The sequence below is a fragment of the Aphelocoma coerulescens genome, assembly GCF_041296385.1.
Source record: "Aphelocoma coerulescens isolate FSJ_1873_10779 chromosome Z unlocalized genomic scaffold, UR_Acoe_1.0 ChrZ, whole genome shotgun sequence".
NCBI classification, from domain to species: Eukaryota; Metazoa; Chordata; class Aves; order Passeriformes; family Corvidae; genus Aphelocoma; species Aphelocoma coerulescens.
Genome location: NW_027184085.1, coordinates 50,391,028 through 50,414,495, shown reverse-complemented (window position 1 = coordinate 50,414,495; position 23,468 = coordinate 50,391,028). Strand labels below are relative to the sequence as shown.

General features: G+C 41.5%; 1 protein-coding gene across 2 annotated transcripts; it reads right to left on the bottom strand.

Moving 5' to 3' along the window:
* Nucleotides 1-1,149: 1,149 nt before the first annotated feature.
* Nucleotides 1,150-23,362, bottom strand: PLAA (phospholipase A2 activating protein). 2 transcript variants are annotated; one of them, XM_069002111.1, is made up of 14 exons: nt 23,186-23,362; nt 14,658-14,851; nt 13,188-13,288; nt 12,989-13,109; nt 12,494-12,661; nt 11,324-11,459; nt 10,659-10,828; nt 9,026-9,183; nt 7,750-7,969; nt 6,600-6,668; nt 4,993-5,064; nt 4,067-4,168; nt 3,296-3,460; nt 1,150-1,865 (listed from the first exon to the last, which is right to left on the bottom strand). In XM_069002111.1, the coding sequence occupies exons 1-14, from the start codon at nt 23,332-23,334 to the stop codon at nt 1,300-1,302; spliced, it is 2,391 nt and encodes a 796-aa protein (XP_068858212.1). In that variant the 5' UTR covers nt 23,335-23,362; the 3' UTR covers nt 1,150-1,299. The 2 variants fall into 2 exon arrangements, with proteins under 2 accessions (XP_068858212.1, XP_068858213.1); XM_069002112.1 differs by having other exon boundaries at nt 14,658-14,842.
* Nucleotides 23,363-23,468: the final 106 nt, after the last annotated feature.

Sequence of the window (23,468 nt, the reverse complement as noted above, 5' to 3'; positions counted from 1 at the left end):
AAATTTAAGAGCTCTTGGTCACAAAATCCTTCACATCTGGCATAGACATCATAGGCAGGTATCACGTGATGTAGAGCTCATGTGCCGGAAGTTTGCCCTTTTTTTTTTCCTCTTTTTCATTCTATTAGTCTAATGAAAAATATAACTTAAACACTGACCCTCTTCAGTTCATCTTAATTCTAAACCAAATTGTAACACTTGCAGTCATAGAAAGTAACATTTCCCTTTTGAGCTGAACATCTTAGATCTGCTGGAATAAGCTGCAAAGTATTATTTTCCCTTTTCACAGTCACCACAATTATGAAGTTAAAGCTACTTTGTAAAACTTGTGTTTAAATTTGTAAAGTTTACAATAGAGTATTTCAGTTGTAGAGGACCTGACCACTTCTGGACTGACCAAAAGTTAGAGCCTCTTGTCAAGCGCTTTGTCCAAATGCCTCTTCAACACTAACAGGCAGGGTACACTGACCACCTTTGGGAAGCTTCTTCAAGATACTGCTGCTCAATCTCTTCTCTGCATCTAGATTGCTCTCCCACTCTTCAAAACAACCTTTTCTTAATCATCTAGATTTTATAACATAGATTAAGACACCTGCTATAAACTGGTGGGGTATTCCTGTCCTTAAAAATTAAAAAGTCAGTTAAAGGCTTCTCTAGAAGTCCATGCCATTTTACAAGCTGCAAGATACAAATTTATGAGTGAAGCACAACATCCATACAGCAGGTAGAGATTCTACCCCTCAAAAAGTCATCCAATCCTAGGGTTAAAAGAGGTAAGAGTCATGAAAGCTAAGTTTCAAAAGGAAGTGGAGAAGGCTGATGAAAAATTTCCTTACCAGGCTATCTGACAAGGGTTAATATTAACAAACATTAACTAATAAGCTTGTGAAATGCACTATATAGGGCCCCTTCTCTGCTGAAAAAACCCACAGTCAAGAACAGACTCATGCTGAAACACAGAATGTGATTGGGGTGGGTGTCAAGAGTTGACAGTCACTAAATAACAGCCATTTCCTACCTTTCTGTCTGGATGACCTGTAAGTACTGATATGGTTTGACTTCTTGGTGATCTATTTTTATTTGAGCAATGCCAGGACTCCTTGCAAAGTTCCAGTGCACTGATCACTTCAGAAAAGCAGTCCAATGACAAACAGTGAAAAAAGTTTTATTTTCTCTGTATCTTGCAACAAGTCAAGTGTAATTAATCCATAGTACTTTCCCAAGTATAGTCTGTCATAAAGTATGAACAAAAGCATCTTTTTTCTGCATACACTGTCTTCCAAGTGCTAAGAAAAACGATTATAACAGACTGAGAACAAACCTACAGCATTCTTTTACTTTAGCTGGTTCCGATACAGAGGCATACTTTTTTACTTGAGAATCAACTCCCAGAGACTTAGCTAATTGCACAGCATTTGTATCATCACTGATTAGTGTCCCAAGAGCCACAAGCAGTCTAAAAATGGCTTCAAGATCTTGAACAACTTCCATAACTGTGCTGATTACTGATAAACATTGAGCTTTGCCCTCAACGTTGTTGACTTTATGTAAACATACAGCATAGTTCAATGTCAACGTGGCCAGCGCAATGTGGATGTTCTTATTATTGCCTGATTTCGTTTCTATTGCTTGTGTCATTATTTCATCCCTCTGTTCCATCATGAGCTTCTGGCCTGCATGGCTGACAAAACAATTGCAAAGAGCTCTAAGTGCCAACAGCTGGTTTGCTTGCTTTCCTTTAGGATTCAGAAATTTAAGGAGAAGGATGATAAATTGTACGTGCTCCTTTTCACTGCAGAAGTTTTCATTCACAGTGGGATGCCTGACAGACAATCTAAGAATGTCTAGAGCTGGAAAGACAATATCTGAGAAACAAAACAAAACAAAATTTTAGTATTAATACTGCATTATATGTAAATTTGTCAGTGAGTTTCTTTCAGACACAGACCTTCTTAGCCCTGCAGCTTTGCAAACAGCCCAGTAACAGTTCCATGCAGAAGCACAAATTGTTTGAAATTCATAAAGACAAAATTGACAAATCCATTCTAGCAACGCTTCAATTATCATAAAAAAGCCATAATCCGTAATTTAGGATTAACACAGTGCTTTGCAGAAAACCTTAAAATCTTTTCTAAAATCTCTTATTGATAGCACTGAAGGCAAGCACAAGATATGATAACTAATCCAAAACTGTCTTTGAAAGCTGAAAGTTCAGTGACTGAACATCTCTACATAGACAGCATCTCCCTTCGTCCTCATTCTGTAACTTACAGTAGAGTATAGCTACAAAACAGGAAAAGAAAATAAAAAATATGTCCTCCACTGATGAGTTGGAAATCATTGTAAGGAAACAAAAGCTTAGCGTGTCCCTCCTTTCCCAAATTCTGACTATATCTGGCTCCTTGGATCTACTACTGGTATCCAATGCTTACAACCAAATCAAAGCTGAACCTGCCCAACTACTTATTGATGTTTTTCCTGCATATGTGCAGAATCTTCAGAACTAATGCTCTGTACAATACAAAGAGCCTGGAAGGTATGACACTGGCCATCACCAGCTCCTCATTATGCAAAACACAGTTTGATTAAGTGATATTATATAATGAGCACGAATTTTTAATACTAAAATGTTCTTCCTGTCAGTAAATCTTTAACTGTGATTTTAAGAAAGCAGTTCATTTTAACCATGCTTAGACATTTTTATATGCAAACAATTCTTTATTTCCAGACTGTGCCGTAACAAACAAAATAGCTTTTCCAATCCATCAGCGCAAACAATACATTATTAAATGTAATTATATCACCTACACTTGCATTCTTCCAGAATGTCATTTCACTAATGCAGTTTTGATCATGTAGCCTAGCATCAGTAACTTCTTCTCTACCATATTAAATAGGAGCTACTTTTGATTTTCTTCCCCCCCTAATTTATCTCCGTAATTTCATCTCTCATTTGGTAACATCTTAGGGATCCCAAGTTCACACTTCCTTACTCTACCTCCTAACAAGTCTCCCACCTTTTTGAGGATGGCCTTGCTAAGGAAGTAATCATAACTGATTTTCATATCAAGTTTCTCCTTTGTGTTTATTATTGTGCCAATAATATCTGGCAACCAATCACCAAATTTGCCCCTGCAGCTGATCACTGCTGTTAGCACCTTTTAGTCATCTTCTGTTTTCTACTTGGGCTATTAAGTCTTTGGGACAGACTCAGTGTAACATACAGCATGACGAGACTTTTCTTTCATGGTGGAGTACTGATGACATGACGCATAAAATAATTGCAAGTGTTTACCTTCTGGCCAGTTAACTGCTCTCCATAAAGTCTGAAGCTGCTGTGCTGTAGGTGTTTCAGCAGAGGTGTTGCATGTTGCAGACAGTAACTTTTCTAGGATTATCAAGTCATCTTCAGTAAGCCTATGTTCTTCAGCTGCACTGCCATTAAGTTCCTTTAATTTGCCTGTAAAACCAATAGAAGAGGCACACCTTTCTGGAAACAGAACCTCATAAATTGAGATCTCAAATGAAATGCTACAAAAGCACTTTATAAACAATAAGAACTATTGCAATTGAGGGGTTTTTGGGAGGTCAGATTTTTAAACACTTTTTCCAATATGATAATTTTCTAACTTTTAAGTTTTTAATTATCACAATGATTGCTACTATTAATTCCCCTTAAACAGTGCAACACAAAGATTGAGAATTTGTAGAACAATTTCAAAAAATGCCTATATAGAGACAAAAATCCAGAAAAGAATCATAAGAACATTAGAGCTTTCATAACTGAAATACAATTCCTTTTTGCTCTTTCTATTATTAAGCAGTAGAAACAATAAAGAAACTATATGTTCTTAGTGTGATCCCAATTTTTGTATTTTTACTTAAGTCATGTGGTCATGTTTTGCTTATGGCATGTGCTGTATTCAAACTTGACTGTGATTTAAAAAACCGAGTATTGGATTAATGAAATGGATCTAGCATTAAGGATAGGGGTTTTTTTTAAGCTCAGTTAGTCAAGTTACTTCAAAAAAATTTAAGAAAACATCCTTGATATTAAAACACTGACCCAGTATCTGCGTAGGATTGGCCTGGTCAAAGGTGACAGCATCCTTCTTTGGAAAATAAATATTTTCAACTTTAGCTGCGGCTGACTGGTAGGCACTCATTCCTACAGAAAGGCAATAAAGAGCATTTAACGGTGTACCAAGGTGTCTGACATAGAATGACATCCTAGAAGTAACTCTCTACTGCTGGATATTGTTCAGAAAAGTATGTTTTGAAAAAAAACGAATGTCTATGCAAATATCTGTCATTCCTTACATTATTTTTACATTCAAGAGTTAAAACTAAAAGCAGTATCTTCACAAATTGTTCTCCCCCCATGTAAAAATTTACAAGAAATTTTAAGAGTTATTTCTTATTTATGTGAACTAAATACACAGTCACTTATAGCAATATGTATTGTAGTTAAGACATGAAAATGGAAAGGGTCTTTTTAGAAAAAAGATCCCTTCTGTCCCTGAAATCTTATATTTTTATTATTTTCAAAATGGAAGTGTTTGTGTATGAGAAGATTTGAAGAAATGACCAAGTTATGGCACATGCAATAGTAGCCTGAAATCTCTTTTTTTGAAGAGCAACAAAAAGCTTTTATCATCACCTATAATGATTTCTTAAACTCGACATTTAGTGGCTGATATTGTATAATGCCCATTAACTGTATCCGTTTCTCTGATCAACTACTACTAGGAGATCAATAATCCTCTCAAACAGATTATTATCATACATTTTAAAGCTTGTGTGCATGATTCCTGCATGTAAAGGAAAGCTCTGTTATCCCTATTTTATGAATAATTTCAGAGTATAAGCAGCTTCAATCTGCCCATTATTTTTAATAAAGTATGAATTTCCATCAATGCAGAATTCATGTCAGAGAGAAAAAACAAACCAAGAGATCAGGAACATTTTTCATTGGCAGACATAGTCTCTTACCTGTAAACGGATCAACCCCACCCACTGGAGTTACTGCATTTGATGCTGAACCAGGAACATAGCGACCAGCACCTAAGAAAGATGTTTTGAAACACCACTACCAGTAAAGAGGTAATGTATTAGTTACCTAACTGAATACCGGTTACCTAACGTATTTAGTTACTAGTTTTCAAACATAACTGTTAAAAGGGATTATTCTGCACTAAAGGAAGTACAAAGAAAGAGTCAACACTTCATTAAGGATTAAATCTATGCCTGTGCGAGGGTGTTGGTGATGACGGCATTCACAACCTAAATGAGCCACAGCTGGGACACACTGTGTCATGGTCTCTGGCACCCACAGGTGAAGTGGGCCTCAGCACAGCAGATACCTTATCCATGACAAGCTCCAGCAGGAGGGCACACTGCAAAGCCCAACCCTTGACTCTCTCTGTGCCTGGGCTATGAGTTTACTCTCCTGTGGGAGGTGAATTCTCTTGCACTGAGGCTTCAACCTGCAGAGACGACAGAGTCACAAAAGCCAGGGAGCAGAGACAGGTGGAGACAGAAAGACTGTCAAGATGGGGAAGACTGAAGGCTGTGAATTTTGGTAACAGCACAAATGCTTCTGCTCTACCTGTGATCTGCAACTTCAGAACAGGCACTGAGTGCACTGGTGAGGACAAACACCCAGCAGTGATGTGTAAGAGCCAGCTAAGACTGCACCTCATGTCTGCAAAAAGGATAAAGGCAAGCAGCAGTGATGGGAAGCAGAGTCACTTCCTGCAGGGTAGGGAGGCCTGGTGACTTGGCAGGTGTCTGCTGGGGGCTAGGATTCAGGATGCCACAGAGACACTGCCAAGCCTTGCCTAGCCTTCAGACTGCTACCCTGCTACTCTTCCACATGGCCATCAATGGTTTTGCCAAGGACATCCTGGAGGATATCAAGAGTGATTAAAGAGTTCTGGGAGCAAGGATGAAGGGTGCAGGTGGTTTATCTTTGACACACTGAACGAAGCAAAAATGCTTGAATAGAAATGGATGCATCAAGTAGGTCAGCAACTCACTGCATGGCTTATTTTGCAGACAAGACTTTGGCACTGAGTGATTACAGGACCCTCTCTGAGGAGCAAGAGCTACTAATCAGGGATGGGATAAGTCTGCCAACACAGGGCTGGAACTGGGAATGTCTTTGCAAACAAGGTTGCTAAACTAGTGAGGGGGACTCCACAATAGCTATACCAGTGAGGATCAGAATCTAGAGTGGATGGTACCAATAAAGATCATGTAAAATGTAAGTAAAAAATGAAAACAGAAAACTACCTCTATGAATATACATAATCTTGTGTTGTTCTTGCATATGAAGTCTGGCAAAACAAAAGGTTTAGGTCCTTACCGTTCTACTGTAGAGGGCAGAGTGACATGAGCCAGACCTGACAGCAGATGGCTCCCCTCCACTGAACAGTATGCGTTGCCAGTGGCAGAGCCCACCTTACCAGGCTGTTCCACACTACTGCCCCAGAGAACTGCAAGAAACAGCTGTCTGGGGCTAAATATGGCATGCAACGGAACACAACTCAAATGCATATCTTAAGTGCTAGCCAGACAGATTATGAATTTTAGGTTACCTGTAAATGGGTCTGCCCCAGGTATTGTACTCGATCCAGATGAAGAGCCCGGAACATAACGTCCAGCACCTAGTCAAAGAGTGAGAAAAGCAATGACTATTAAACACACCTTCATGTACAAGAAGATCAAGAGGTACAATACTGAAGTCTGCCTAGGCAGACAATTCTGTGAGGTTCAATAAGGCCAAATGCTGGGTCCTGCCCTTGTGTCACAACAACCCCATGCAGAGCTACAGGCTGGGGGCAGCCCAGCAGAAAAGGACCTGGCAGTGCTGATCAACACCTGCCTGACCATGAGTCAGGAATGTGCCCAGGTGGCCAAGAAGAACAATGGTATCTTGGCTTTTATCCCAGCAGGACCAGGGCAGTGATTGTCCCTCTATACTTGGGCCTGGTGAGGCCATACCTCAAATCCTGTGAACAGTTCCGGGGCCCTCACGACAAAGAACACATTGAAGTGCTGGAGCAAGTCCAGAGAAGAGCAACAGAACTGGTGAAGGGTCTGGAGCACAGGTCTTATGTGAAGCAGCTGAAGGAACTGGGTGTTTAAGTTCCTGAAGGAAGCTGCAGGTGGACCCTACTGCTCTCTGCAACTATCTGAAAGGTATCAAGGTGGGGCACAGTCTCTTCTCCCAGTAACAAGTGACAGGATGAGAAGAAATGGTCTCAAGCTGCACCAGGAGAGGCTTAGAGTAGATATCAGAAAAGAATTCTATACTGGAAGGGTGCTCAGGCATTGGAATAGGCTGCCCAGGGAAGTGGCTGAATCCTCATCCGTGGAAGCATCCAAAAAACTGTGTGGATATGGCACCTGGCGATATGATTTAGGGGCAAACATGGAAGTGGTTAGTTGATGGCTGAACTCAATATTCTTAGAGGTCTTTTCCAACTTTAATGATTCTATAACAGTGAGATGGATTGAAAACTGACTGAACAACCACGACCAGAGGATGGTGATCAGTGGAACAACATCTGTTGGAAGCCAGGCTCTGGTGGTGTAGCCCAAGGGTCAGTACTGCATCCAGTCCTGTTCCAAATCTTTGCTAATGATGGTGTGGAACATCAGTCAGAGTGCATCCCTAGCAAGTGTGCTGAAGACACAAAACTGGCAAGAGTATCTAATGTCATCATTTAAGTTTAAAATACTGACCTGTAAATGGATCTGAAAATTGATTACTTGTACTCAACAGTGTTTGCCCCTTAGTGTTGTCCATAATAAACTTGGCCACCTGATCCAGAAACATAGGATTTAGATCATTCTTTTGCAGGAAGTTGTATGCCGTCAGCCAAGGATCATCAGTGATGTTATACGGCAGTTTGTAGGAAGGCCCATTTTCATTTACATCAATGGTGAAAACATAGTCATATTCCTTTAAGCAGAATAAAAATAAAAACAAATTAGAAGTCTTCCAGGACTTTTGACATAAAAATTTATTAAATGCAGTCTAATGGGACCAAACCTAAGCCTAAAAACTTAAAACACTGATACTTACAGAACATATCATTAATGCTATCCTGAGAGACTGCAAGTAAACATTTGCTGGTTTAGGGTAAACACTAAACATTACTTAGCAACAGCCAAAACATCAGTGTGTTATAACACTGTTGTTATACTCTATCCAAAACACACAGCACTGTACCAGCTGCTAAGAAAAATATGAACTCTGTCCCAGCTAAAACCATACCAGACTTAAACCTGTATTTTCCAGAACACTCTGCTCAAGAAGAGCAGAGTAAAACAACAGATCATGATAATGTGTGTACACATGTATTACAAAATAAAAATGCATCAGGTCACTCTCATGGACACCTCTGTCTCCCTACAAAGCTATAGAGCAGTCAGATGCCTCAAGAAATTTCAGTCTTAAAAGCACACTTCTAATGCTATCAAATGATGGTTTCCTAATGTTTCTTCAAAATCTGTGAGAGTGAAAATCAGTATCTCAGAGGCATTTCTTTCTCAGAGGTATGCTCAGAGGACCCTGACAGGCTTTTCTGTGTATATTTCAGTAAAGGAAACATTTTTCAGCTTACCCGTCTTTAGGTTTAATAGTTACTATAGAGAAGGGGTACAGAAGGCCTGGTACCTAACATTTTAGGTAAGCCTCGCATTATAAATTACAAAGTTCATTCCTTTGGGAAGGATATTAAAACTAACTTCTCAAGGTATTAACAATAAATACAATAGAACTTGACAATTTCTCTACTAATAGTTTACCTTTCCCCAAAATAATTTGTGTCTCTTGGCTTGCTCATTTTACAGAATGTGCCTCGTAAGTAATAAAGCAAATCGTACTTATTTATACTTCTACCTCTGAGATCAAAAATAACAAAAAAGTACAAATACGTATTTTCTAAACTGTATTTTATCTGAACAAAGACTGATTACTTAGGAAATAATGAAATTAATTAAAGTTTGCATATACCTTTCCTTCAAATAAAACTTTTCCAGATGTTTGTTGTGTGGCTCCAGAAGAACCAACAACATCTCCAATCTTTATCCATCTTCCTTCACTAACACTCCATTGATATGCTTCTACTTTCCCGTTATCTTTAATAAGCCGTGTCTGTCCATCTCTTGTTCCTGTAGACAGGAGTTTGAACAATTTCAAGGAAATGCTTTACTTTAGGAGAAAAGAATATTCAAATGGTGCTCAGCATTAAAAATGAAAAAATAGTTCAACAACACTTGAAGTCACAGCACAGGAATTAAGTAGATACGTGTCATGGTTTAACCCCAGATGGCAACTAAGCACCACTCAGACACACTCAGTGCTCCTGTGGCTGGGATGCAGGAAAGAATCAGATGAACAGAAGTGAAAACTTTGGGGATTGAGATAGAGTTAAAAAGGTAAATCAAAAACTACATGCACAAGCAAAGCAAAGCAAGGAATTCATACATCACTTCCCACAGGTAGGCAGGTGTTCAGCTGTCTCCAGAGGAGCAGGGCTCCATCAGGCTCAACAGTTCCTTGGAAAGACAAATGCCAACATTCCAAACATCCCCCCCTTCCTTTTTCTTCCCCCTAGTCTATATGCTGAGCATCATGCCATACAGTATAGGATATCCCTTGGGTCAGCTATGGTCAGCTGTCCCAGCTGTGTCCCCTCCCAGCTCCTTGTGCACCCCCAGCCTCCTCGCTGGTGGGGTGCGTGAGGAGCAGCAAAGGCCTTGGCTCTGTGTAAGCCCTGCTCAGCAGTAACAAAAACATTCCTGTGTTATCAACACTGTTTCCAGCACAAATTCAAAACAGCCCGAAACTAACTACAGTGGAGAAAATAGACTCTATCCCAGCAAAAACATCTCACAACAAGAATAGCAGCAATCTTAATGAGCATTTTACAATTATAGTAACGGTATCTGCCAACAGACTAAGTGGCTAAACCAACACTTAGGTCGAGTACTTCAGAAATTCATCATCTTCCCAGTGAGATGACAATTAAGAAAGGTGATATTTTCCCATAGTCTAACAAGATGCAAAGTTTCATACAGATGTAAGATCTATGCCACTTCCTGATCACAGCCAAGGGCTGAAGTCACTGGTTACTTCACCCTGGAAAACAGTATTTGTCTGTTTAAGAATAATGTTTACTACTGCTTCTACTGCATTCCCAAGAACTTCTCAAGTACCTAGAAAGGGTGAATTGAGCCCATCAAGACTATCTTTCAAGTCAAAAGCTAAACCAGAAAATTTGCATCTACTACTTTTATTAGGAAAAAAATTGCAAATTCAGTATTCCTTTTGCAAATTACCTGTTTCACATACTCTTGGTACACCTGGCAGAACAGATCAAAAACATCTCAACCACACAGTAGCATCGATTCCACCTTTGTCTAAATTATCTCGTAAGAGAATAAAAAAATCCACAAAACCAAAAAACCTAGAATCCTGCTTCCAAAAGAATCAGTGAAAGGACAGTAGAGCAAAATTAAACTGTTTCCTTCAGTAACCTTACTGAAAGGGATTAAAGCCTTAAGTTTGGAAACTATCAGAAGTTTCAATACCTCAAACCAAGATTTGGAGGCACCTCTAACATGACAGAAATACAGTAACTTACCAGGATCCTTAAGGTGTTCTCTCCCAGGAAGGTCATCAGCATTGATATCTCCTAAATCACCAGTTTTAGGATCAATGGATGCTTGGGCAAGCTCATTTTCAAAAGCCTGAATCTCCTCAGCACTTGCTGTACGTTCCAAGGACTCTGTGAACACCCTTATAATTCCATCACTGAATGGAAAGAAAACATTCAAACAGAAGTACTATTTTAAACATCACACTGACTGCAGAAATTCTAATGGTGACTTCTACATCACATGAAACCACCACTATTTCTAACTACCCCTCTCAACTACTGTTATGAAAGGAATTCACTCTCATACTAAAACCACACAGAGAAGGAACCAAGCAGGTAACCCTGTCTTCAGTATAATTTTAAAATCAAGATACAATATGCCTATCAAAAGGGTTCTTTTTACCGTGCTTGCTAAATTTATTCTCAAGTCTATTCCTGGTTTACCACATTTCCAAAGAATTCACTCTACCTCTGTGAATGACATAAAAAATCATTTTGGATTAAGTGTAGCACATGTTTAAATTTCACACACACTTTGATGGCTGTATTTTTAAATTTAAATGAAACTGACATCCAAAGTTATGCTGGCAATTTCTTCAAGGATTGTCAGATTTGGATCTAGAAATATATTGTAAGTAAAACCTGGATACCTTGCACCAACTACGATGTCACCATTGTCTAACACACAGCAGCACCATACAGACTGAGCTGGGAGTCTGATTGTTTGAGCACATTCCCCTTGTTTCCAGATTCTAAGAGATCTATCCTCTCCAGTAGTTACAAAATCTGAAAATAAAAAGATAGAAAAAACTTTCAAAGTATTTTTTTTAGCATACTATGATACTAGATGACATTCTGCAACTGGGTAGCTAAAAATTATAACAGTAAAAGAACCTTTCTGCAATTTAGTACTCCTCTCAATTACAAGTAGAGAGCAAAAAGAAAGCCACTTTTCACTTCTCAAAAAAATCACACTTGTCTTCTCAAAAAAAAGAGTGCATAAATTGCAGATTAAATGAATGAAACTGTGCCCAAGACGAAGAAAGATCCCGTCCTCCTTTCAAGGGCTTAAACAATTTTGTAATCACCACTGTTTCATCTTGCACTATACTTGCACACTTTCACATTTGTTTTAAATTGAGTTTTGGAAGGTAGGCCTGCTTTTTCAGAAAACACACACAACTCACTTTCAAAAGTCTACAGACTCCTCAATGAGGAATTTTAAGGCATAGGAGATCTACAACATATGCATCAACTCATATACATGCACTTTACCTGCTGAACAAATGCGCAAGTGTCCCATACACCACACAAAGGTCACTGACTTGGAATTTCTTCTGCAACTGGCTCAACAGTTAGTTCTGAACCTCTAAACTCTAACTCTGAAAACAAATGTAATTAAGCTTCATACATAAAATTCTTAACCTAAGTACATATAACGCACGCTGTGGAAATACCTAAATTTACGTTATTTCAAACTGGCATGCCACACATTACTATTTTACTACTCTGCAACAGTACTGAAATACAGGTGGCAGCTAAGACAATAGTTTTGCCTACTTCTTCATCTAAGTTTTACTTAAGCCTTCAATTAGCCCTAACCCAGGACCTTTTATCCCACATAATGCCAGAGCAAGTCTGACAGTGGTGCAATCTGGAGTCAATCACAGTATCTTCTTTTATCTACTTATCCTGGGTGTAAGAAAAAAATTAAATGCTACCTGAGCTCTTTAGTTGTGGCAGTGCCACAGAACATCAGAATACACACCCTGCCATTTCATTTTGAAGAATGTTGTCTAACAGTCAGAAAGGAATCCTACCTTTACATCGAGGGAAGACAGAGATGCTATATATATAATTTGTATGTCCATAATACACCTGCAGACACTCGCCAGAGATCTGCCATCTTCGAACACTAGCATCATTAGCACAGGAAAGGAACTCTGTTTCACTGAGAATTGCTAAACCTCTCACACAATCTTCATGTCCTTTACAAAAGAAGAAAAAATATTAATGCAGTTCTTGTCTCCTTTAGCAGTAGTATACCCCTTCTATATAGCTCATATCTAAATCCAGGCAACAAAACTTTGTGGGAGCAGTTAGAAAAAAAAAATTAATTGCTCACAGTTCTCAGAAAAAAATCTTATTTTTTTAAAAGTCATGTGGTTTCTGGGCATACAACTACTTTAGGACTTTAAAAATCCTACCTAAATATTGTTCAGTTTATCCATGGTTTTATAAGATTTTAATGTTTTTTCTCTTTTGACAAGAACAGATCACACCAGTGAAATGATATCAACTGCAGCAACATTTACCAGTGAATGTTCTTTCACATCTGCCTGCCTTCCACAGTTTTATAGTTTTGTCAGCTGAACCAGTCAACATTAATCCCTGTTCAGGAAGTATCTTCACTGCCCATATTGCAGCTGTGTGACCCTGCAAAAAACCCAACATTGTTAAGACTTGTCAGAATCAAATTCAGAGTACTTATAATTATGTAGAGGAACTTCCTACCTGTAATGTCATCATACACCTATCATTCAACCAGACTTTTGCTGTTGTATCCCATGATCCACTTAATAATGTGCCAAATTTCCCAGATGAAAGGCTGCAAACTGGAATGAACATTCAAGTCAGAACTGACAAGTACCCGGCACTGCCACAAATCTTATGCCAGAAATTTCAAGAGATTCATTTAAGGGGATTTATTTGGTATTAGTAGCATATTTAGTGTTGAGGAGTCTAGAGAAAAATTAAATGAACTGTCGTTGCATTGCAACCCAGAAAGAAGCTCCTTAAAATTCTCTTAATTTTAGGTTAAAAACTTTGAAATGTTTTTGCCATTCACATTTTTAAATTTCCTCTTAAGCCACAGATCTCTTCTCTTGGACTAGAGAGATCTAGTCTCTTGGACTAGAATATGATGACAAACATATTAGACAACTAGTCAAGACACACAATTAATTCAAAGGTGCAGCTTTTATGAGAAGAAAAGTTTTATCAACAAGTATTAATTTATGTCTTCAAGAAGTTATTTCATACAAAAAATACTTAGCTCACCTTCTTGGAACGCAAAATACTACCACCAAAAAACTGTGGTGACATTCAAAATTTAGTAAAAAGATAATCTTCAAATGTTCCAGTTACACAGTGTAAAGCTATATAGTGAAAGCACCAATAATCTAAGTAACAAAATGGGCAGAGGAAGTTTATTTAGGAAGCTGACTTTTTCTACTTGTATCATCTTTGACAAAAAAAATTAAGCTTAATACATGAAGAACTGAACTAACTGCCTGATAAAAATGCAACTCTTGACAAAAGGGTAATCATTCTGTGAATTGCTGGGACAGAGAAAGTTCAAATACTCATCAGAATAAACTTGCAAGTCCTTGCAATGAATGGTCACTGCATGAATTAAGATTATAAAATCCTATGTGCAGAAGCCATAATTAAACACCTTGCTACATTATGTTGATGCCTTTTCCTGGTCTTAAAATCAAGAGTCAAACACAGTTAGAAGGGAAAAAGGGATTTTACCTTTGTATTTATTTTAAGGATCCTTAGGTGCACACGTCCAGGTCGAATGCACCTTAATGCATACCACACAAAAGATCTGGTATGTCATTACAGGTCTTACTAATTAATATATCTATCAAAGATTCCCCAATGAGAAGCTTGAATGAGCCCCCCTCCCCCAGGAACCTTCCCTTGTATGGGCATATTGATCTCTAACGATGAAGCTTCTAAAATGTTTAGTCTCCTAGCTTGACAAACAAGTCCAAGAATGTAGGCTAAAAAAAACCACTAAGAAATACAGAAGTTGTAAAAAGGTATAAAAGGGGTATAAAAGAAAAGGCAAAAAATCATCATGGCATCAATATACCAAATAAATCAAAACTGAGTTTTATAAATTCAACTTTATTTCCTTTCTAATAAATCACATTAACTTTTATGCAAAAACTCCAACATACAATTACTACATACCTGTGTTTTTATGACCTTTAAGGATGTAAAGAGGAGCTGGGTTGTCAACTGTGAAAATGCAAATATTATGATCATTGCCACCAGTTGCAATCAGCCCACGAGGATAGAGGTCACTTGGAGGTATGATGCACACACAAGATACAAAATTTGAGTGGCCACTCATACAGTGCATCTCAGTAAAACCCCTGTTAAGACTTAAACATACGTGACAATCAGTTCAGAATCATGACAAAAACAGTACTTTATTTGAGTAAATTACAATTCCTGAATTAGTAACTATGCTTGGCTTGTGCTGAATAAATACTATGGACAGCCTAGAAAGAATGCAAAATTTAAGACAAAAATTACATCCCAGAATTCCTCCCCGGTACAGAAAACTTAAAGCTTTCCATTTGTTTTTCAGTACAATGATAGGCCTGGAAGAACTTTGTTTTTCCACGCTCATTGGCAAACACTATGCCAAATTTGATCAGAAATAGCTACAGTTTGTATTTATGGCATCTTTTTCTGTCTGAAAACTCAAATGTATATCCAAGTACAGGCTAAAGTAAGAGCACATAAATGAAGTTTACTGCCTGCCAAATGTATTCACTGGCTCTTCATTAGGAGCATTGTAGAGGAACAACAGTTAAACAGATTATAACTGACTTGAGCAGCACCCTAATTTCTTCACCCTGAGCCAACCTCAATGGTTACAGAATTAACTGGAAAAAGCTACTTATTCCCACAGAATAAACATGCAGGTTGTGGTGACGTGCGCTTGTTTTGTTTTCCTGTGTTTGTTCCCCCACCCTCAAAAAACACAACCTATCATATGATATCATACTGTTATCCTTCACACCCTCATGTTTGGCAAGCTTGAAATACGTAAGGAAATCATGATACTCTTTTAAATACTAAAACATCTTCTTCTTTAACTAAAACATCTTCTCCCCTTAAAGTACCTAGAACAAATAAAGCAACATCTCTTCTTGGAAAAGCTAAATCAAAACAGCATACAGCAGTGTGCCTACCCACTGAAACCCTGACTACTGTAGTCCCTGAGCCTTCAAAACAGAGAAGGATAATCAACAACAACATTATGACTCCAAAGAAGTTACTCATGTCTTCTTGCTCATAGAGCTCTCAAAAAATATGGGTGAGAATCAAAATTCCTTTCGTGCTTCAAACTTCTGTGCAATTTAACAAGTTCTTTCCTGTCATAGGTTAGCAAGCATAGTCCCGGAAGGGATATCCTTGCTAAGGGGTGCTTACAGCTTCCTCTGGGACCTGATAGAACCTATCAGCTGGCCAGTTTGAATATGGACAATTCTTTAAGCCACTTAAAGTTGTGACCGCCTCTGTGATACACACTTAAGAATAGACAAACTCCCACCCCAGCTCTCTCTCGTTTCCGGTGCTGGGACAGGTGGCTGCAGGCCCCGTGCAGGGGCCAGTGGGCCCGGCCAGGCCCTGCTTGGGCCAGGCCGGGCCGGGCCACAGCCAGCCTGGAGCCATGGGCCTGTTCCAGCCATGGAACCCCCCCCACTGCCTTGCCGTGGGCAGCCGGAGCGGCTCGGAACCCCCCCCTCTCCACTGCGGCCGAGATTCAGCAAAGCGGCACCTCTGTCCGGCAGAGGTCAGGTGACCAACTGCGATAAGCCACATTCCAGCTGCAAGGCTGAGGTGAGATTAACCCTTTTATTGCTGTGAAGAACTGAAAACCTGAGGGAAGAGAGAGAGGAGATGCTTAAAGCTGAAAGTCTGTTGTGAAGCTATGATATATCAGAGTATCCCGTTGTAATTTCATGAAGATATGGGGGGTGGAGTGTTCAACTCATAAGCAGAAGCACCTGCGCTGAGATAGGCAGATGCTGACGCAGCTGTAATTTCATGAGAAGTTTGGACACAGAGAGATGAACCAGATGAACCAGATGAACCAGATAAGGACTTTTGCTCCAAAGAGGAAAGGAGAAAAACCTCAATTCCTAGAGATGCTTCCAGAGATAGTCTTAAAGATGAAGATGACCCTTTGCTCCCAGGAAGGAGAAGGGCCTCTGTTTTTTTTTGTTTCTGAACAGCTCAACCTTAAAATTGTACCCCAGAAAACTTTTAAGAGTGGACCCTCGAAAGCAGTTGCGGGAAAAGCTGCAAGTCGGGGGGAAGGGACTCACATCGTAAGCAGAGAGACTCCTCTTCCTGAATGGACTGAACAATATTTGGAAGTGGGCGGCTGTCTCGGTGTGATACTGTTTTCATAGCATGAGCAAAAAGAGACTTCTCTTTCTAAATGGACTGAACAAGGTTATTATGGAAGTGGTAAACAGACTGAACATCTTAAGGGTTGTCTTTACATTGTCAGTGGGGGAAGGGAGGAAGGTGGGGGGAGGAGGAGAGTTCTAAAGGTGGTATAATTTTTTTTTTTTCTTTTCTTCTTTTAGGTCTGTTAATAAACTTCTTTATATTCATTCAAGTTGGTGCCTGCTTTGCATTTCTCCTAATTCTTATCTCACAGAAGATAAACAGTAATGAGTATTTTAGACCAAACCACTACACTAAATTGGTGTTTCCGCCCGGTTACAAACCCAACCCGCGACAAAATGGTGGGGAATGCGGGCAATTGATGAGATCTGTGAGATAAAGCTTAATTAGGAGGAATACTGGGCAAAGCAAGTATTAGGTCATAAGTTAAGTAGCATGATAGTGAGAAACTTATATTGTAATTGTACTGAACTACCTAGGGGTGGAATATAGCAGAAGTTGAACGTAATTTTGATAATAATTCTTAAATGTGTCTTCACAGAGGCGAGGGGTGGAGAATGTCATAGGTTAGCAAGCATAGTCCCGGAAGGGATATCCTTGCTAAGGGGTGCTTACAGCTTCCTCTGGGACCTGATAGAACCTATCAGCTGGCCAGTTTGAATATGGACAATTCTTTAAGCCACTTAAAGTTGTGACCGCCTCTGTGATACACACTTAAGAATAGACAAACTCCCACCCCAGCTCTCTCTCGTTTCCGGTGCTGGGACAGGTGGCTGCAGGCCCCGTGCAGGGGCCAGTGGGCCCGGCCAGGCCCTGCTTGGGCCAGGCCGGGCCGGGCCACAGCCAGCCTGGAGCCATGGGCCTGTTCCAGCCATGGAACCCCCCCCACTGCCTTGCCGTGGGCAGCCGGAGCGGCTCGGAACCCCCCCCTCTCCACTGCGGCCGAGATTCAGCAAAGCGGCACCTCTGTCCGGCAGAGGTCAGGTGACCAACTGCGATAAGCCACATTCCAGCTGCAAGGCTGAGGTGAGATTAAACCTTTTATTGCTGTGAAGAACTGAAAACCTGAGGGAAGAGAGAGAAGAGATGCTTAAAGCTGAAAGTCTGTTGTGAAGCTATGATATATCAGAGTATCCCGTTGTAATTTCATGAAGATATGGGGGGTGGAGTGTTCAACTCATAAGCAGAAGCACCTGCGCTGAGATAGGCAGATGCTGACGCAGCTGTAATTTCATGAGAAGTTTGGACACAGAGAGATGAACCAGATGAACCAGATGAACCAGATGAGGACTTTTGCTCCAAAGAGGAAAGGAGAAAAACCTCAATTCCTAGAGATGCTTCCAGAGATAGTCTTAAAGATGAAGATGACCCTTTGCTCCCAGGAAGGAGAAGGGCCTCTGTTTTTTTTTGTTTCTGAACAGCTCAACCTTAAAACTGTACCCCAGAAAACTTTTAAGAGTGGACCCTCGAAAGCAGTTGCGGGAAAAGCTGCAAGTCGGGGGGAAGGGACTCACATCGTAAGCAGAGAGACTCCTCTTCCTGAATGGACTGAACAATATTTGGAAGTGGGCGGCTGTCTCGGTGTGATACTGTTTTCATAGCATGAGCAAAAAGAGACTTCTCTTTCTAAATGGACTGAACAAGGTTATTATGGAAGTGGTAAACAGACTGAACATCTTAAGGGTTGTCTTTACATTGTCAGTGGGGGAAGGGAGGAAGGTGGGGGGAGGAGGAGAGTTCTAAAGGTGGTATAATTTTTTTTTTTTCTTTTCTTCTTTTAGGTCTGTTAATAAACTTCTTTATATTCATTCAAGTTGGTGCCTGCTTTGCATTTCTCCTAATTCTTATCTCACAGAAGATAAACAGTAATGAGTATTTTAGACCAAACCACTACACTAAATTGGTGTTTCCGCCCGGTTACAAACCCAACCCGCGACAAAATGGTGGGGAATGCGGGCAATTGATGAGATCTGTGAGATAAAGCTTAATTAGGAGGAATACTGGGCAAAGCAAGTATTAGGTCATAAGTTAAGTAGCATGATAGTGAGAAACTTATATTGTAATTGTACTGAACTACCTAGGGGTGGAATATAGCAGAAGTTGAACGTAATTTTGATAATAATTCTTAAATGTGTCTTCACAGAGGCGAGGGGTGGAGAATGTCATAGGTTAGCAAGCATAGTCCCGGAAGGGATATCCTTGCTAAGGGGTGCTTACAGCTTCCTCTGGGACCTGATAGAACCTATCAGCTGGCCAGTTTGAATATGGACAATTCTTTAAGCCACTTAAAGTTGTGACCGCCTCTGTGATACACACTTAAGAATAGACAAACTCCCACCCCAGCTCTCTCTCGTTTCCGGTGCTGGGACAGGTGGCTGCAGGCCCCGTGCAGGGGCCAGTGGGCCCGGCCAGGCCCTGCTTGGGCCAGGCCGGGCCGGGCCACAGCCAGCCTGGAGCCATGGGCCTGTTCCAGCCATGGAACCCCCCCCACTGCCTTGCCGTGGGCAGCCGGAGCGGCTCGGAACCCCCCCCTCTCCACTGCGGCCGAGATTCAGCAAAGCGGCACCTCTGTCCGGCAGAGGTCAGGTGACCAACTGCGATAAGCCACATTCCAGCTGCAAGGCTGAGGTGAGATTAACCCTTTTATTGCTGTGAAGAACTGAAAACCTGAGGGAAGAGAGAGAGGAGATGCTTAAAGCTGAAAGTCTGTTGTGAAGCTATGATATATCAGAGTATCCCGTTGTAATTTCATGAAGATATGGGGGGTGGAGTGTTCAACTCATAAGCAGAAGCACCTGCGCTGAGATAGGCAGATGCTGACGCAGCTGTAATTTCATGAGAAGTTTGGACACAGAGAGATGAACCAGATGAACCAGATGAACCAGATGAGGACTTTTGCTCCAAAGAGGAAAGGAGAAAAACCTCAATTCCTAGAGATGCTTCCAGAGATAGTCTTAAAGATGAAGATGACCCTTTGCTCCCAGGAAGGAGAAGGGCCTCTGTTTTTTTTGTTTCTGAACAGCTCAACCTTAAAATTGTACCCCAGAAAACTTTTAAGAGTGGACCCTCGAAAGCAGTTGCGGGAAAAGCTGCAAGTCGGGGGGAAGGGACTCACATCGTAAGCAGAGAGACTCCTCTTCCTGAATGGACTGAAAAATATTTGGAAGTGGGCGGCTGTCTCGGTGTGATACTGTTTTCATAGCATGAGCAAAAAGAGACTTCTCTTTCTAAATGGACTGAACAAGGTTATTATGGAAGTGGTAAACAGACTGAACATCTTAAGGGTTGTCTTTACATTGTCAGTGGGGGAAGGGAGGAAGGTGGGGGGAGGAGGAGAGTTCTAAAGGTGGTATAATTTTTTTTTTTTCTTTTCTTCTTTTAGGTCTGTTAATAAACTTCTTTATATTCATTCAAGTTGGTGCCTGCTTTGCATTTCTCCTAATTCTTATCTCACAGAAGATAAACAGTAATGAGTATTTTAGACCAAACCACTACACTAAATTGGTGTTTCCGCCCGGTTACAAACCCAACCCGCGACAAAATGGTGGGGAATGCGGGCAATTGATGAGATCTGTGAGATAAAGCTTAATTAGGAGGAATACTGGGCAAAGCAAGTATTAGGTCATAAGTTAAGTAGCATGATAGTGAGAAACTTATATTGTAATTGTACTGAACTACCTAGGGGTGGAATATAGCAGAAGTTGAACGTAATTTTGATAATAATTCTTAAATGTGTCTTCACAGAGGCGAGGGGTGGAGAATGTCATAGGTTAGCAAGCATAGTCCCGGAAGGGATATCCTTGCTAAGGGGTGCTTACAGCTTCCTCTGGGACCTGATAGAACCTATCAGCTGGCCAGTTTGAATATGGACAATTCTTTAAGCCACTTAAAGTTGTGACCGCCTCTGTGATACACACTTAAGAATAGACAAACTCCCACCCCAGCTCTCTCTCGTTTCCGGTGCTGGGACAGGTGGCTGCAGGCCCCGTGCAGGGGCCAGTGGGCCCGGCCAGGCCCTGCTTGGGCCAGGCCGGGCCGGGCCACAGCCAGCCTGGAGCCATGGGCCTGTTCCAGCCATGGAACCCCCCCCACTGCCTTGCCGTGGGCAGCCGGAGCGGCTCGGAACCCCCCCCTCTCCACTGCGGCCGAGATTCAGCAAAGCGGCACCTCTGTCCGGCAGAGGTCAGGTGACCAACTGCGATAAGCCACATTCCAGCTGCAAGGCTGAGGTGAGATTAACCCTTTTATTGCTGTGAAGAACTGAAAACCTGAGGGAAGAGAGAGAGGAGATGCTTAAAGCTGAAAGTCTGTTGTGAAGCTATGATATATCAGAGTATCCCGTTGTAATTTCATGAAGATATGGGGGGTGGAGTGTTCAACTCATAAGCAGAAGCACCTGCGCTGAGATAGGCAGATGCTGACGCAGCTGTAATTTCATGAGAAGTTTGGACACAGAGAGATGAACCAGATGAACCAGATGAACCAGATAAGGACTTTTGCTCCAAAGAGGAAAGGAGAAAAACCTCAATTCCTAGAGATGCTTCCAGAGATAGTCTTAAAGATGAAGATGACCCTTTGCTCCCAGGAAGGAGAAGGGCCTCTGTTTTTTTTTGTTTCTGAACAGCTCAACCTTAAAATTGTACCCCAGAAAACTTTTAAGAGTGGACCCTCGAAAGCAGTTGCGGGAAAAGCTGCAAGTCGGGGGGAAGGGAATCACATCGTAAGCAGAGAGACTCCTCTTCCTGAATGGACTGAACAATATTTGGAAGTGGGCGGCTGTCTCGGTGTGATACTGTTTTCATAGCATGAGCAAAAAGAGACTTCTCTTTCTAAATGGACTGAACAAGGTTATTATGGAAGTGGTAAACAGACTGAACATCTTAAGGGTTGTCTTTACATTGTCAGTGGGGGAAGGGAGGAAGGTGGGGGGAGGAGGAGAGTTCTAAAGGTGGTATAATTTTTTTTTTTTCTTTTCTTCTTTTAGGTCTGTTAATAAACTTCTTTATATTCATTCAAGTTGGTGCCTGCTTTGCATTTCTCCTAATTCTTATCTCACAGAAGATAAACAGTAATGAGTATTTTAGACCAAACCACTACACTAAATTGGTGTTTCCGCCCGGTTACAAACCCAACCCGCGACAAAATGGTGGGGAATGCGGGCAATTGATGAGATCTGTGAGATAAAGCTTAATTAGGAGGAATACTGGGCAAAGCAAGTATTAGGTCATAAGTTAGGTAATATGCTGAAAAATTCACTTTGTGAATTCAACTAGACAAATTCAGTATGAGACAACCCTGTGCAACATGGATATCAGAAAAATTAATGCTGGGCTGTTATTTCCTTTTTTAATGTCTGTGTATTTAATTTTTTGTTCACATTCCATTTTACATTTAAAAAAGCTTGTTTAGCAAGGTTAAGAAAGGATGGGGTTTTTTTTAACATTCAAAGCACACTGCCTTACTGTCAAAATCACGGCACTGTTACCTAGCAGGATTACTTTGGCACTGAATAGCATGAGGTGGAAACAACATCATTAATACCACCTAGAAAAAAGGATGCCTAGAACTACTGACATTGTTAGCATCTCCAAAGCACTACAACATCAATGTACAGCTAACTGCTTAAAAACATACAACCTTCCCCAAAAGCAGGCATGCAGGACTTGGGCCTGCTCAGCATGGAAAAGAGAAGGTTGCATGGAGACCTCATAGCAACCTTCCAGTTTCCTAAGCAGCCTACAGGGAAGCTGGAAGGGGACTGTTCCTCATAGACCGTAGTCATAGGACAAGAACTAACGGGCACAAATTGAAAGAGGGAAAACTTAGGTTACACTTTAGGAAGAAATCCTTCACTGTGAGGGTGATGAGGCAGTGGAACAGGTTCCCCAGAGAAGTTGTGGATACCCCATCCTCGGAAGTCCTCAAGACCAGGATGGATAGGGCTCTGAGCAAACTGTTCTGGTGAAAGTTGTCCCTACCCATGGCTGAGGGACTGGGACTAGATAATCTTGAAGGTACCTTCTAAACCCTTAACACGATTCTATGCAAGTGACAATGCCAATCACGAACGCCTCCTGCGAACAGGTTCTCACCGCCCGTCACCTCCCCCGGCCCCGCCGATTCTGCCGTCAGCCACCGAGAAGGACTCGGCTGCTGAGACGAACTCGGCGGGGCGCGGGCAGGGCACAGGCGGAGCCCCTGCGGAGGCATCTCCGCGCTCTCCTTCCTGCGGAGCGCCGGCCGGAGCGCTCGGCCCGGCCCGCCCAGCGCCGCGGCCCAGCACTCACCCGTCAGGGGCCCAGAGCCGCGCGGTTCTGTCCCGCGAGACGGACACGAAGCCGCCCTCAGGAAAGAGGCCACGAGTGAGGCCCCGCACGTCCTGCCCGTGCCCCAGCAGGGAGCAGCGCAGCCGGAACGTGCTGCCCTCACCCGCCATGGCGGCAGCGCCGACCTGACACAGCACGGGCCCCGCCGCCACCGGAAGCCGCGCCGGAAGTGTCGTCACAGGGCGCGCCGCCGGACCAACGCGAGACTTCTTATCCCGGCAGGCACCGTGCTCCGCAGGCTGTC